This window comes from Peromyscus californicus, unplaced genomic scaffold (assembly GCF_007827085.1).
Source record: "Peromyscus californicus insignis strain IS unplaced genomic scaffold, ASM782708v3 Scaffold_1__1_contigs__length_55948999, whole genome shotgun sequence".
Classification (NCBI taxonomy): Eukaryota; Metazoa; Chordata; class Mammalia; order Rodentia; family Cricetidae; genus Peromyscus; species Peromyscus californicus.
Window position 1 is genome coordinate 611,454 of NW_026294492.1, and position 16,921 is coordinate 628,374.

A 16,921-nucleotide genomic window follows, 5' to 3' on the forward strand; every position below is an offset into this window, starting at 1 on the left:
TCAGCTCTGCACTTTGCCGGCCCCGGTGGGGAAGTGATTACCCCTGTAAGGAGGTGATATCCCCACTTGCAGCTCTCACAATCCAGTACTGCCTGCACTGGCTGGAGGTGGAAGGGCAGAGCTGATGGGCCGGGTTACCGGGCATAAGGCGGGGCTTGATGGTAATGGGCGGAGCTTGGTGGGCGGTGAGCAGGGTAGTAGGGGCCGGGCTGCTGGAAGGTGGGCGGGGTTCCGTGCCTGCCCTGATTGCTAGCGCAGTGGCTGCTGGCTCCGTCCGCCCCAGCCCATCCAGAGAGGGGCGCGGGCGCCGTGCAGGCGCTGGACTTGGGAGCTCCGGAGCCCGAAGCGCGCGCCTAGCCGCGTGGGCGGCGATGAGCGCCGAGGGATCGCAGTCCCTGGCCGCCCCCCGCGGACGTCCTAGTCACCTACTGGTGCCCGCGCGGGTGAGTGGGGTCCCCTAGAGGCCCTTTTCTGCCTCTCCTGACTCCCTTTGGTCCCCCTGTTTCCCCTCTTCTCCCAGCGCCCCCTCCTTTCTTCGCGTCCTTGTGTCCCCCTATCCGGGTGGCTCTTGTGGGCGGGGGTTGGCGCTGGGCCCTGGGAACAGTGGACATCACTAGCCCCTGGGCACTGCAACCTCGTCTTTCTTACATCACAGCTACCAGCATGCAGGGTTTGATTTTCTTATCTTGAACATCTGGGTCATGGGGCACAGGTGCTTTCCTGCGTGGTAACTATGGTCTTTCAGAGCGTGGGGTCTGGGCTTTGCCCAGCATTTCTTCTGAGGAATGGTCCCTCCTGCTCCAGGCAGGGGCTCTTGCAGCAACTCGGACACTGTGCAGGGGTTCTTGCTGTCCCCCTGATGGGGTGTGGTGCCAAATGCCTCTGCCTATCCCTTGGGCCACCAGCTCAGGACCTCCAGAAACCAAGGGGACACTGATGGGCCAACTTTTTAGAGTCTATTTTAGATCCTATCACCCCCCCCATCCTTATAAAAACAAAAAACAAAACAAAACAAACAAACAAACAAAAAAAACTATTGATTGACAAAACCCAGAATTGTTGGCTTAAACAAAAACGGAAAGTTCTTGGAAACCTTCAAGTTGCCACCCACACGACACAACCGAGTGTTCTGGAAAGGGTGCAAGACAGCAGCTGTTTATCACGGCCTTAGGAAGCTGTGTGCCTGTGTCCTGGGGTGCAGTCACACCTCCTCTTTAACTTTGCTCAAGAACCCAAGCCCTCAGCATTACAGGAGATGAAGGTCCATTTAGGGTAACAAAGGTCTGAAACTGCAGACTGGAGTGGCTGCAGGTGTCCAGTCTTCTGAAATAGGTACTGCACAGTGGTACGTTTAATGTGTTGAGACCAATGTATCTGCTTTGCAAGTTGTACCATTCTAGCGATTCCCTCGACATCTTTAACGTTTTTGGTGGAATATGATGGGGTTTTGTTGTCTTGTTTTTTTAATACTTTGTAATATGAATAGTTACCCAACTACAGCAGACTCAAACCTTAGAAAATACACTTGGATTATCTGGAAATAGTAGAAAGCAAGTGCAGAAGCTCATGAGTCGTTAACTTTCTGTTGTATTATTCTCGGGACTTTAATAGGGTGTCCTCCCACGGTGCATTTTGGGAAGTATTATTGCAACAAGTCTTGTTAGTAACTCCTGTAATTAGAGGAAAATTGAAGTGGTTTATTCTACTTTGAACCTACCCATGAGTTTTGGCAGACTTCAGTTTTAAGCGCATGTGTTACCTGGAAGCCTTCAAATCGGCTCATTGAACTCCATGTCCCGGGCTAAGGTGCTAGGCAGCACAAGACCTGCTCAGTGCCTCATGTGTAACAGCAGCCTTGATGATGTGAAATGGCCCATCAGAACTGTCCTTGAAGGAAACTTTTGCCACCATTGAGGCCATGCACTTCAGTAATATGCAGAACATACCTGAGATTTACTGTGGTGCGGTGCTGAAGTCTTAATGAGTGAGGCTCGAGTTCTTATTCAAAGTAAATCTGCCAAGTTTGACATTTACACAATCTCAGCATCCCAACATTGTGTCGACTATCTTCATGTTGCAGCATTTGAACCTTTGGTGGGTGGTGTTTCCTTGTTAATTACTGGAGCATAGTCATCGAAAAACTCAGTTTCTTAGCAATCACTATGCATAACATTACAGAGCTTGCAGTACCCAGCTACGCGATCATTTAAGTTAACAGAACTTAATGCATCTACTTAGGAAAAATAATTATAAAACAAAGATGGTACTGAATCTATTGTATTACTGCTTTTAATTTTTTGTCTGAAGTCAAAAGTTTAACGTATTCTTTATAATGGCTGCTTGAATCATGGCAACTGGGTTGGGTTTGGTGTCTTACACACTTTTCTAAGTTAGGTCAGTTCATGAAGTTCTGTTTTGAGGATCAGCCATCTCATTGATGGAGAGTCTGCAATTCTAAGCAGAACTTGAGTTTACTGAGTATTTTCTGTTTTTAAGTGGTCATTCTTCAATCCACAACAGTTCGAGCTGGTAAGCTGCAGTTTCATAGGATGACGTGCCCTGCCCATGGGAAGGTACGCTTATTAATGATAACACTTAGCCACTTTTCTAGCGCTGCCACTGCTGCAGGATGAGTTAGGCAGGTGCTGTAGGATCCACCCATTGTTTCCTGCTGTTGTTATGTGTCCTTCCTTCTTTCAGACACTTTTGATCTCACCTATGGAATTTTTTTTTTGGTACCTGTGACGTCATAGGCCAAATCCATGTATTTTAAAGCAGGGTATTACCTGGTTTTACCAGGAGACATGTCTCATAGTGAATATTTGAACAGGACCTAATTTGGAAAACTGTTTACTTGTCAATATCGGAAATGAAATTTTATCTTTTTTTGAAATATGTGACAATCTATTATATCTACATAGTTTTCAGTTTTAATATAGATATATTTTTCCAAGGCAACTCACACAACCATCTTTAGAGAGGCTGGAGGTGATAGCATTGCAGCACAGAATGAGAGGGAAGCTGTTGCACCAGATTCTTTGCTATTAAATGGTTACATTCTCTGGAGCCTGGTTTTGTGCTCTGCTGTGAGCATAGGTAATTAATTACATCAGGTAGGGTGAGTGACAGTTAAGAAGGCACTCCCCTTTCTTCCTGCTCCCTGTGCCATGCTGTGCTGGTACCCAGGGAGTGCACTGGATTTACAGTGTGAAGATGGACTCACTGATTAGCATAGGAGAAAACTAGCAACCCCAGCCTGGGAAGTCCATGGACCTGCTTCTCACCTGTAAACTCTCCAGAGCAATTCTTATGGTCACTTGGATTCTAATACCAATCACCCTTAGCAATTAGTTGTCATTTAAAAATTACAGTTTCCATATAATCAGTGTAGTACATCTTGGTGTTATGATATATGCATACATTATGCATACATTTAGGTAGTATGATCTCAGAAACTGGCTATTTAGTTAGACTGAGAATTTTGGTTGTATAAAATGAAATAAAGAAGGTTTCAAAAGTCCTTCTAGGGAAAAGACAATAATTTCACGGAAAAGGCACTTGGGTTTTTTACTCGTGAGCTCTTTCCCTTGTGGTCCAATAAGCCTATGACTGGGATTGGAAATCTTGCATTGTTTTCTGCCAACAGGAGGTGGTGCTGTCTCCTAGGCCTCACTGGAGTCCCATTCAGACCTTGGAAGCAAGCCGGCTTATCCCTTCTATTTCTGCACTAAGCTCCCCTTGCTGACTTGATCCCTACTCACGGACATTCCTGGCTTCCTCTGGGAGCATCTGCTGTTGTTCTTCTCTACCCCCAAGGACGTACAGGGCATCTTTGCAATCCTATCCTGCCGGTGACAATGACTTCTAACACTACCATCCGGCACGCTTCAACACATGCTATTAAAAAGTGCTGCAAGGATTTGAGATTCTTTTTCAGTTTGAATGTCCTTGCTAAATATTTCTTTTCAGATCTGGTATTATTATTCATCCGTTACATTTTTATTAGGCAAATAATTAAGATTTAAGGAAAATGACTATGCCTTTTAGCTTATTTAAGGCTGTAATTGCAAAGTTATAAAAATGTCAGGTTATATTTTTAACACATAAGGTATTTTAATTTCAGAGACTACTTACTCCAAAATTGCTGAATTTTCATTCTGTTTAACCTGTTTTATCTCCATTATCTTTACTTGCCTAACACATTATCTGTCTTACTATTTGCAGTAATTTTTTTTTTATTGTGGAATAATGATGCTGATTCTAAACTGTCAGCATTTTGACTTTCCCAGCTGGGATAGGCACCAAAATCCATTTGACATTTGGATAGATCCCACTTGATTACAGCACTGATTTGTATTACGATAAATATAAGCACACACGACATTGTACGCTCATTGACTTCCATGTTGTGGATTTATTTCTCTTATCACTATTCCTTGGACCCCAACTCCAGGAACAAATGTACAACTTACTCCAGACAGTAGTAAAGTCATTTATGCACTGACCAATGAAAAATAAATGTATCTATTTTTATTTTAATTGAAATAAGTGGGTGGTAAATCACATGGCACAGTTGAATTCCATTCCTAGAACTGATTCTAGCAGGCAGAGATTTAAATGATAGTACTTCATTATAGGTAAAATATAACCATAGTATCACACCAAGCTCCACAATAAAACTTTGATTTTACCATTGAAATATTTAGGAAAAACAGTCCATATTTGTGGTGTGGTATAAGTGTCAATAATTCCAATAAGATTTATGTTATTTTCCATGGGAAACAAATATTTTGCATCTAGGACAATTCCCACACTGTTGGCTGACTCAGCTTTTAGAAGTTGAACAAAAAATTCCTCCTCCTCATGCCCTTTCCAAGATGAGGTAAAGGAGAGGGAGTGGGCCACCCCCAACTTGTGTCCCCGATTCTATGATTCTTTCTACAGTGGCAAGAGGTATTGTGCTGTGCTCCACTTGCTGAGCATGTCCTCTGCCCCACTGAGGACAGGGTTGACCCCATTGCCCCAGTCCCAGAAGTCTGTGCGTTTGTCTGAAGGCAGCTTCACAACTTCTCAGCTTCAGGGTGTGTTGTTGACTGCTCCTCTTCTCTTTCTGTCCCTGTAATAGGGTGACTGCTCCAATTTTGTTTTCACATTGGTGTATATGGGATGGCCACTGGAAGCTATCCCATATATTTTGTATTATTTCTTGCTGGCCTGGTCCTGGGCCTCCCTGAATTATGCCACTATTGCCTTCTGTGGACCCCAAAGCTGTCTACAGCCCCTCTGATTGGACCAGCTCTGCTTGAGGGTTCACAGAAAACATCTTCAAGACTTACCTTCTACTATAACCCTGGACTGGGTTTTCTCTCTGATGTTGACATGTCTGAGCATCACATAGAATCAACCACAAGCCTATGGTGACTATTGAGACTGGGCCCACTGAACTTCTGGACTCTTGGTTTTCCAACTTTTCTTGGGTAGTTTCATTTCCTGAACAGTCAGTCATTTTAGCCTGCTCTTCCTCTAGCTTCCCTGTCACTGGCTCATGATAGTTTCTGTCTCAGCCAGGACCTCCCACCAGCATCCCCTGCTGTCTGTATGCTCTGCCCACATGGTGCCATGTGCCATCCTTAAGAGCAGTGTGCCTATGCTAACCTTTAGGAAGGGACAGCCCCAGCTCTGATAGCAATATTATCTCCAAATGAGTGGAAATTATGCCCCTTTTCTTAGGAGGAGGCAAGCCTGGGGATTCACTTTTACTCCCAGGTATGAAAGCCAGTTAATTGCATTGTGTTTATTCATAGCAGTCACTGCTACGAATGAGAGGGAAAAGCTCCATTTCTGATTCTTGATCATTTATGAAACTTTTAGCTTATTTATGCTTCAATAGAATTTTGCCATTTTTATTTTATAGTAGCTAAATTTTAATTTTTCACATTAGTATAACTGTTAATAGTTAAATGTAATTTATTCTGTTCCCAATGCTGGAGATTGTCTTAGTGATTTCTTCAGGTAATTATGCTCTTCCAAATGGCTCTATCAGTTTGACTTTTTGCACTGTAATTACCTGGAGTGTTCATTATGTCCCTAGTGATGTGAAATTACTTTTCCTACCTTAAATCGGGGGTGTTCAGAATCCACAGGGGCCAGAAACAGCCTATTGAGAAGCACATGCTGGTGTTGTCCTTGTCGACATGGGTTACATTCTCTTATTTATTCCTAGTTTTGGGGAGATATGCCGTCTTATTAATAGTTAAACGTACACCCTGTGTTTGGTACCACTGTGTCTGTTTTCACCAAGCATTGTCTTTTGGCTGACACTGGAGATTTTAGAAGATCATGCTACCTTCTTGTAATATTACTTGTTTCACAGTAAGACTTCAGTTCTAGCTTAAAATAATAAAAAAAAAGGTTGTGTTTGCAACAAGATAGATACTATCTTTTCTTGGTGCCACCAGAAAAATGGTTATAGTACTTCTGTGCATTGAGAGAGGAATGGAGAGTCTCTGGAGAATGGGACTTTGTGATGCTGAGGAGAATAATGCCACTTAGAAAATGCTGTATGATTGATTGCGAATGTGACCATATGCACACATGTATAACTTACAGGACACAACTGAGCTACCCAGGTGTAGCTTGAGTTTTTCTCTCAGGGGACTGCCAAGTCCTGGCAGTCCCATAGCCCACTTATAAAATAAACACACAGACGCTTATATTATTTAAACTGCTCAGCCATTAGCTCAGGCCTACCATTGTCTAACTCTTACACTTATACTCAGCCCATTTCTGTTAAGCTATATGTTCCCACGTGTTCCGTGGCTTTACCTGTTCCCTTTACATGCTGTTCCCTGGACGGCAGGCTGGCATCTCCTCCCTGCTTCTGTCTGACTCCAAGGTTGCATTTATCTTTGTTGTTTTAGGACACTGACTTCACCATGTAGCCAAGGATGACTTTAAACATCTGATTCGCTTGCTTATCCCTCCCAAGTGTTAGGGTTACAGGTGTATGCCATTGTATTCAGCTTTCCAGCAGACTGAAGTTTCAATGAGCAGATTCCTTGTCTGTGCTTGTGACCAGTGTAGCCAGGGATACATGCAGAGTCCACTGAGAGAGGTCTGCATTTGAAGAACAGAACACAGAAGCTGTGCACATTTTATGACTATTGTGAGGGGGCGTTTTATGACACAGGAGTGTATCCTTTAACCAGGTTAGTGATTACACTGATCAAGGAGGCATAGAGGGAGGGGCCCTGCCTCTTTGGTAGCCTCTTTTGTTTGGGTTGAGGAGTCTGTGAGCCAGTCAATAACATGAGAACCAGAGATGAAGGAACAGTTGGTGTGAGAGTAGAGAGGGAGAGGAGACAAGGCTGTAGAGGATGCAGAGACTTGCCTGTTCAGCCTCAGGGGCAGGGATAGATTGGCTTGCTTGTGTGCAGCATGTTCCATACAGGTACACATGCATCACACATTCAAGTTACACATGTATGCTATACCTGTATGTACCACACATGCATACTTCAAATAATTGTACATGCCACACATGTGTATACAATGCACATGTTATATACATGGACACAACATGTATACATGTATACACATTACGCATATGCATATAACAGATATATTTCTTTGTATCTGTGCATGCACATACACCTGTATATCTGCACAATTATATGTACAATAAACAGCATGTTTATCAACATTCATATAGGTTATGTACATACACAGCACAGAGAGCAGTCATGTACACTGCACACATGCTTGGAACTCAGCACACACATGTAGGTAGCACAGAGATGGAGAACACAAATGTTTACTCAACACATTTACTCATGTACTATGCAGAGCACACATGTGTACACAGTACACTTGTCTGTGGAGTTGGAGATATTAGAGTTAATGTTTCTATTTCCATTGTATATCAATAGTGGAAGAGATTCAGGGTCATAGTGCCTGCTCAGAAAGACAGGGGACTCATAGAAGGTGGTACATTTTTTAGTGTACAGTGCAGTTTTGAAAACCTAGAACCATTACTGTTCCTGCTGAAGTCTGCTGGGTTCTGACAAACTGAGGTAGGTTTCCCCATCGAGGGCTTCTTTGACAAAATATTCAGTGTGTCTGGGAAGCCTTCAACTCTGCTGCTTCCATAGGGAATAGAAGTATGGCCCCCTAAACTTGAAGCCACATCTGCATTTGTGCAGTCATGGAAGTGTACGTAGGTAATATTGCCTTATTCAGAGTGTGTGACTGAGACATTTCTTTTTAACATTTAAGTGTTAATTGACAAAATGTGTATATATTCAGAGTATACAGTGTGATCTTCAATCTTCATTATGTGGATACCATGTGTACTAACTACAAAGCCAAATTACTTAACACACATCACCTCCTATTTTTACCATTTGTGTGTGTGAGCATGTGTTTGTGCAGCCAGGGCACTTAAGGTGTGTATGTATCATCTCAGCAAATTGCAAGTAGCATACAGCCTGTTTGCTCCAGCCAGTGTCTTCCCAGTTCTCTCCTCCAGCTGTTGGCACCCACCATTTCTCCCTCTGCTTCTCTAGCTGTTCCTACTCCACAGGCATGTGAGTCCACAGGCTTTCCTCTAAGTTAGGGATTCTGAGAGGATCCACTCAGGAATGGTCTGAGTGGCATTTAGCAGGGCACGTGGACTCTGGTGCTAGGAAGAGGGGAGCCTGAGGACTTAGGAGGCCACACCGAAGCAGAGAGGAATATGAGAATGGAGATGTGAGTCTTTCAGTGCTGAAGAAGGGAGGCAGGATCCTCTATAGGAGAGCCAAGAAGTTTGATCTTGAACGTCTGAATACAGAACTATGGGGAAAAAAAAAAGAGATTTGGTGGTTGTTGGAAATATTGTCACAGTAACACTAACTACACACACCTGTCCCCCACGCACATACACAAAACAGGAACATGTGGTTTTCAATGATTTACATGCCTGTACTAGTTGGTCTTGTGTGTCAACTTAACACAAGATTATGGTGATATTGTGTTCCCCAAAATATTGTGCACCCTTATAAACTTATCTGGGGTCAGAGACAGAACAGCCACAATATTAAACATAGAAGTTAGGCAGTGGTAGCACACGCCTTTAATCCTAGCATTCCAGAGGCAGAAATCCATGTGTTCAAGGATACAGCGAAGCATGGTGACTCACGCCTTTAATCCCAGAAAGCGAGCCCTTAATCCCAGGGAGTGAGGCAGAAAGCAGAAAGGTATATAAGGTGTGAGGACCAGAAACTAGAAGCATTTGGCTGGTTAAGCTTTTAGGTTTTTGAGCAGCACAGTTCAGCTGAGAGCCGTTCGGATATGAGGACACAGAGGCTTCAATCTGAGGAAACAAGATCAGCTGAGAAGTTGGCCAGGTGAGGTTAGCTGTGGCTTGTTCTGTCTCTCTGATCTTCCAGTGTTCACCCCAATAACTGGCCTCAGGTTTGATTTTATTAATAAGAACTTTTAAGGTTTGTGCTATCCAAGATATAGTCATCAGAGAGGAAGGAGCCTCAGTTGAGAAAATGCCTCCATGAGATCCAGCTGTAAGGAGTTTTCTCAATTAGTGATCAGTGGGGGAAGACCCAGCTCATGGTGGGTGGTGCCATCCCTGGGCTGGTGGTCCTGGCTTCCATAAGAAAGCAGGCTGAGCAAGCCATGAGAAGCAAAGTAAGCAGGTCTCCTCCATGGCCTCTGCATCAGCTCCTGCCTCCAGGTTCCAGCCCTGATTGAGTTCCTTTCTGACTTCCTCCAATGATTGACTATGATCTGGAAATGTGAGCCAGATAAACCCTTTGCTCCCCAACTTGCTCTTTGGTCATCGTGTGTCATCACGTGTCCTTGCAGAAGCGGAAATCCTAAGACAATGCCTTTGGTTGCCTTGAACAATAGACAACTCTCCTGAAAGCCATTAGAAACATTTACATAGTTGCCAAGGTGTACCTAGTGCTATGCTGTGAGAACTTTTTGCAGAGCTTCATGATTTTAGTTAGTGCCAGCCCTTTGGGTGGGCATGGTTGAGGCTTGCCACTTACAGATCAAATAAGGACAAAATGTCCTTGACTGTCCAGCCAGCAGCTGCACCAACAGGGGTCTGGCTACAGAAGGCCCCTCTACATCCTGTGTATACCTAAGAGAAATGATACTAAATAGACCTGTTTCTATTAGCCAGGATCAATAAGATTAAGAAGATCAGAAACCAGCAGGGAGGGAGGGACCCCTTTGTCTGCCTTTGGGTTTGAATTATTCTCATATTCTCATGCTTGAATGGTGGTTTCCAGTGACTGATGGTATTTGGGGAGGCTGGGAAGCCCCTAGGAAATGGACTCCAAATGAAGGGGTGGGTGTTTGAAGGTGATACTCACTCCTGGATCCGACGATGTTCTGTCTGCTTCTTGGTTCATTCTGCCATTCATAGCAACTGCCTCATACTCCCACTGTTAAGGCTGGAGTGTGGCCTACCATGTGTTCACTGCCATGATGAATGCAAACCTCTGAAAACAGTGAGCCAGAACAAAGATCCCCCACCCCAGATTGTTTCCGACAGGTATGTTGTTACAGTGACACAAAAGTGATGCGTCCACATTTGAAGTCAGTCACTTGTTTTCACTCTGACTCACTACCACAGACTTCAGACAGCTGATAGGTCAGGGAAGGTGGCCACTGGTGCACAGAACACATGTGCGAGGCCTTGTGAGGGGACATAAGAAAAGCTGAGTGCTGGTAGAATTTTATGAGAAAGCAACCATATGAATGTAAGAAATGTAAATGACACTTCTAGCTCTATGATGGTGGCTGCCAGTTTTGAGGAGGATTTTCCCTCTTGAGTTTACTCAAAAAATTGTTTCTAGTATTCTTTTACAATATGGAAAAGTGAAATGGATAAAAATACTTTATAATTCAGTTTATAGTTTCTAGTATGCTTTTATAATATGGAAAACTGAAACTGATAAAAAAATACTTTATAATTCAGTTTATAGTAACAAAATACTTGGTTTAATACAGTTGTAAAATAGAATATCGTCTTGGAGAGTTTTTTATTCTATATTAAGCTTCTGTTTATAAAGTGTTTTTGCTGCTTATTTTATTTATTTATTTTGGTTTTGTTGAGGTGGAGTTTCAAGCCTCACTATGTGGCCCAGGCTGGCCTTGAACTTGAGACATTCCTGTCTCAGACTCCCCAAAGTGGGGCTTACCAGGAGAACAGTGCCAGGCCTGGCTCTTTGTACGGGTTATCTTTTACTTTGTATTTCTTGGTGGTTATAACTACAGAGAGCAGTATTTTCATGTGAAAATGCCATGTTAAAAGTTTTATAAAGATATGACATTTCTTTGAAGCTGAATTGGCTTAGCTTTTGTAAATTTCCTGTAATTGCTTTAGAAGAAAAAAAAATCTAAAGTCAACACTGTCTAAATTGGTGTTTAGGATTTGAAATGCAGTAGAAACTGATTTATAACTCAAAAAATGTTATAATGTAAAAAATGTATTTTAAAAATAAATCTGTTCATTTAAAACCTAGAGAGATATGAAAAAGTACTGTGAACTTCCCAAATTGTTTTTATTTGAACTCTCTTAAAGTTAGAAAAATGTACGGTTTCTTAAATCTTAAAAGTATTTTGCTATTAATGTAGTTGTGATATCAAATGTGCATAATTGACATTTGGGATTTAAAGATAACAAAATACTTTAAGATTGGAGAAATTGGATTCCAATTTAGAGACTGCTAATAACCATGATAAGGAAATGATTACGCACACATAGGCTGACCCCCTTTTCTGTATACAAAATGGGTTGTTCTTTCTAGCAAAGGAAATAGGAAGAGCATCTAGTACTGTATTAAGGAAGTTCATTACTCAGATTTAATGATAAAAAATAATTTCTAGGGCTGGCCTGGTAGAATTAGCCTGTAATCCCAACAATTTAGGAGGCCAGGCCAGGAGGGTTGCAAAGTTCAAGGGCAGCCTGGGCAGCATAGTAAAACCCCATCTCAAAGTAAAAAGTAAAAAGAGGTCTAAGGATAATAGGTGAGTAATAGGGTGCTTTGCCTAGATGAGGGGAGTCTCTCGGTTCTATCCCAGTCTGCAAATAAATAAATAAATAAGAATAAAGCATTTTTAGGTTGGGCTATGTTACAACCTAGAAACATTCTTTGGTATGAAGATATACCATGCTATTAGGTTAAAAATAATCACAATGTTGGATGTGGAGCTGGTAGTTATAAGTGATGTATGCATGTTGTCGGGGGGAGGGGGGTTCGGGGCGGAGATGAGATGGCAAAGTTGTCTGATTAGGGTAAAATACAGATCTTTCTGAAGTGACTGCCTCTAAGCAAGGGTACTTCTCTGTGACCTATGTAATTATTCTCACATAGGAGAGACCAGGCCTGGTCCAGGTCTCTGAAAATTCTAGGTGCCTTGGGTATTTCAGTTATTCCCTTCCAGCACTTCTGCCAAATTCTCTTATAACCTCAGAGAAGCTTGCTTTCTTATTAATGTAGGATCAAATACTTCTAGGTTGGCATTTTGTTGTTCAGAAAGAAAGAAGATAGGGTGTAGGGGAGTTTACTCAGAAGCTCCTGTGTGGGTGCCCTAGGATTAACTGTTGACTGTTGCGTTAAGCCCTTGGATTGAGAAGGAAGAATAAGATGGCAGGTAGGGGGTCCATGCAGAAGCAATGTGAAGATGGCCAGACCAACTGACCTGGCTGGAGGCTGCTCTGAAAACTGCTATTCTGGGTAGAGTCCAGGACACCAGCCAGTGTGCAAGCTGTGTTTTCATGCCACCCTCTGTGGTCTTCAAGCTTCTGAGGTCTGTGTGGGTAGTACATAACAGTACCTCAATTTAGAATGTGTATGAATTGTAGAAAAGCATTGGGAAGAAAGAGTTCCTAAACTCCGTTTACTTAGGTTGGCTGGGACACAAAGTAGTTCCTAATATCTATACATGTTCATCTGTTTTTATAAGTTGGGATCATTTTATTAAAGTATACCTTAGTTGTTTTCTGTTTAGATTGTTTTGGTTTATTTCTCCCAAATACTTATAATTTATGGAGAAGTAGTTAGCCATTTTCTGTATCATACATGGGATAACTGATCCCTCTTTGATAAACTGACCTCCTTATAGATTAACTGACCTACACCTGTGTTAACTGATCCACTGTAGGGTTAAGTGACCTGCTCTCTAATTAACTGAGCCACTCTAGGCTTACTTGTTCCATATAAGAGTTAATTTTCAGAGTGGGTTTTGGAGGGGATGTTCAGAACAACCCTTGTTCTGTATTGACACAGGACATTCTGATGCTTTCCCTACTGAGTAGTGAAGACCCAGGTTTGTCTAAAAATAACTTCCAGAAAATGGCTTCTCTAGTCCTGCTAACATTTTTATAACACATTAGTGAACTTTGAGAACACCACAGAAAGTGGTGTTTGGGTGGTGTCTACTCTATGCCTTGGGTGATGGATTTCACACCATACTTACCCTCAATAATATCCTGGCTACAACCTGTATTTTGCTTTGTTACTAGCTTCTGTTGTGTGTGACTTTGAGCTGAGCAGTTCAGGCTGACATGAGGATGAGTACTCAGACTGACCTCAGCTCATTTCACACATGCACTTTTATTGCCCATGTGTCTATGAATCTACAAATGGGTGACTGGTAGAAACTCACCATGTCCTAGGGATTCTTGTCTTTGTTCTCTGGCAATGTCCAGTTGGAAGTCCTGATTATTTACAATACTTAGTGTGAATCAGGTTGCATATGCTGCTGCCTGTTTTCATTTTGGAGGTTTCTCAAGATGATAGCATCAGCCTCAAGGTGCCCTTCAGTGGCACTCAGAAATGGAATGGTGCATGTGTGGCAGCAGAAAAGAGTAGCCATCTTCAAGAATATGCTGTCCCTGCTGAGAAGGGTCTCTACCATGTCTCAGTGTCTCTCAAAATCCACCGATTCAACAATGCTCATTGTTATACCTACTCTACTCGCTCTAATAAAGGCTGTAGTAATTTTAAATAGAATTGATCGTGGTAACCTACACCAGTTTTTAGTGCCTCACTTTTTTCTTTTATTTTTTTCTTTCTTTTTTTGGTTTTTTGAGACAGAGTTTCTCTGTGTAGTTTTGGTACCTGTGCTGGATCTTGCTCTATAGACCAGGCTGGCCTTGAACTCACAGAGGATTAAAGATATGCACCACTGCCACTCGGTAGTGCCTCACTTTCTGCTGGTGTACTGCTGTTGCTGGAATTTTTGGAGTGACAAATAATTGTGGCATGCAAAAAGGAAATTCCCATTTTGTTAGTACTCTTGAATGAACTAGAATGAAGTTTTATGTTCTCAACTACTTCAGATATCTGTGTCTTATTTGTTTCCCATTCTCTTTTCTTTAACTCGTGATTCTGGCTTCAGTGGCTAGTCCTCACCTCTTAATCAGGCTTATGGGTTACAGCCTGTCCCATATCTGGCTTAAGGTGTCTGTTCCCTGACTTCTTGTAAGATAGAAGCATCAGTTTCCTGCTCTCGTTGCCACAACTGTGAGCCCCTTTCCACATAGTGTCTTCTTTGGCATGATGGACTGAACTTCCTCAAACCTACAACTCAACTGAATCCGTCCTTCCTTACCTTGTTTCTCTCACAGGAACAAGAAAAGTAACTAGTGAAACTACTGGAATTTGGTTTGTCACCATGACTCTGTGTGATGTTTCCTTACTCAGTGCAAGATTACCATATAAATTCCGAGCTACACCTTCCTGAAGATCCTCCACCATAGAACTTCTTTTCCTTGTTCCCGAGTTTTAGGTGTGGTCACTTTGTTTCCTTGGGGTTGTGTCATTTTGAGTTCAGTTTGCCTTGTTCTGCATGCATGCACATTCCCAAGGAAGCAGTGTAAATCAGTGGTGGTTGTTCAGAGTGGAGCTGCCGTCCAGTATTGGGTGTAGCAGAGGCTGAGCTTGGTCAGCTAAGTGTGGTAGAGGATGGTTTCCTCACTGTAGAGAAGCCCTGGCTCTGAGGGGCAGTTGGGGAACACTGCTGCCTTGTAGCTTTGACTTGTCCCTGTTCCACTTAATCGTGATCTGTTTAAACACATTGCCCTAAATTGTAAAAGAGTGGGGTTTAGGCGCTGGCTCCTTGGAAATGGCATCAGCCTCCCCAATAGAAATAATCAGTTGAGATGAGTGTCTTATCTATGGCACAAAGCAGAGGTTCTGTCTCTCTTGGGTGGAAAGGTTGCGTTCTTTCAATTACTTACAATGCTAAGTAATGAAGCCAAGTAAAGAAAATCGGGTAATTCTATGAAAGAGACAGGAGGAGCCTTATCCTCACCTCTGATCTAATTGGGGAGAGGTATATAAATTAGAAAACTAAAAGTTTTATAACAAAAAAATGAGAAAAGAGAATGTTAAAAGAGAATAAGCACATTTTCCAATAAGCAGGAGTCTTGTTCTGACCTGGTCATTGGCCTAACTCCTTCAGTAGCTGGAGATTTGGGAGAAGAGAGACAGGTGAATGTTGATGATTTTGGCTTTGAACATGATTCTTATTCTCTTGTTATTATAAAACCGAGTTGAGTTCCTGGTTCATGTCACTTTTTTTGATCTCAGAGATTTTGATTTGCAACTTTTACCACTCTGTGTTTTGAGATTCTAAAACACCCACAGTTAGACCTCATTATTTGAGAAATGTTCAACATTAACATGAATCTAAACCTCTTTTTCTTTATAAAGTAAGCACTATTGGGAATTAAAAATTACTACACATAAATTGAAATAGAATGATATAAGAAATTCTGAATTGCATTAAAATATAAATAGATATTTATCTTAAAGCAGATAAGAAAGGCAGCATGCTCCAAAGGGACAATTTTTTTTTTATTTACATGGGTACATGATTTTCTCAAATTTGAAAATATTAAAAAACATTTGGTCAAAGTTCCCAGGTTAGAAGGTGGCTGTCACATTGCCTAAATTGTATGAGGACTTGTATGAAAGTCATTTCACCCTGGATATACCTCCCTCTGATATTTGACAGCTGTGCTCACAACTGAATTAATAAAATTAATTATTAATAATGAGTACATCTGGATTGACTTCTGAAAGGTGTACATTTGAAAACACAAATATATTGGACTCAATGTATTTGAGTTTATATATTCATTTCACTAAGTTGAGCCTTGGTGTCTCTTTCCACGCTATTTTTTAACTGCCTACAACAGTGGGTGGTTCCACAGATGCCAGGAAAGTATCTGTGGGAACAGTAAATGCTAAAGTATCTTCACTTAAAACTGACTTCAGAATTTTTAAGTTGTAGTGGTGACTCTTATTGGATATCATAAGTCCACTGGAAAGGGTTTTGTAAAAAAAGACTCACAGCCAGGAAAACCCACTGCATGTTCTTAGAAATCTCACTTCATTACCTTTGTTTTATTCTAAAAATGAGTATCAGTTTCCTTGAGTTTTTGGGTAATACACCCTGGCTCTGAGGCCTTACTCCTCTCTTTCTTGCAGTGTTCAGACACCAGCATGTCCCTGCACCCAGGCATTACTTGTGTATCATCATCTCTTAATGAAGCTCTGAGTAGATGAATAACTACATTGTGCCTGTGACTTTTGAGAAATAACTTGCTCATTCCTATAAAAGAAATCTCCATTGAAACAAGCCTTCTTGTAATTAATTGCACACAAAACTAATGAAGGTGCTTTTTGTTACATTTTTCAAGTGTTAAAATAGGAACTGTTGGGGGACTGTGAGATACATCATTGTGGCCTTTTGCAAGACCTTACAGCACTACTTTATCCAGGAAATCTGATGTTGGCTTCAAGTGCCTTCGGGCTTTTTGTAGACTGACTGCCTCAGTGACTTTTCTTTATACTGAGACAAAACGTCTGACTGATACATTTTTTCTTTTTCTTTTTCATTA

The 16,921-nt window shown here is 41.9% G+C and overlaps 1 protein-coding gene across 3 annotated transcripts in view; it reads left to right on the top strand.

Annotated features, from left to right (window-relative positions):
* Positions 1–213: 213 nt before the first annotated feature.
* The window catches only part of Sntg2 (syntrophin gamma 2), a 199,415-nt gene continuing 182,707 nt past the window's right edge, over positions 214–16,921 (top strand). For 2 of the 3 annotated variants that reach the window (XM_052745735.1, XM_052745733.1), the window contains exon 1: positions 214–443. In XM_052745735.1, coding sequence (XP_052601695.1) covers positions 372–443 — 72 coding nt within the window. In that variant the 5' untranslated portion in view covers positions 214–371. The remainder of the gene's footprint in view (positions 444–16,921) is intronic. The other variant, XM_052745734.1, reaches the window with a different exon arrangement.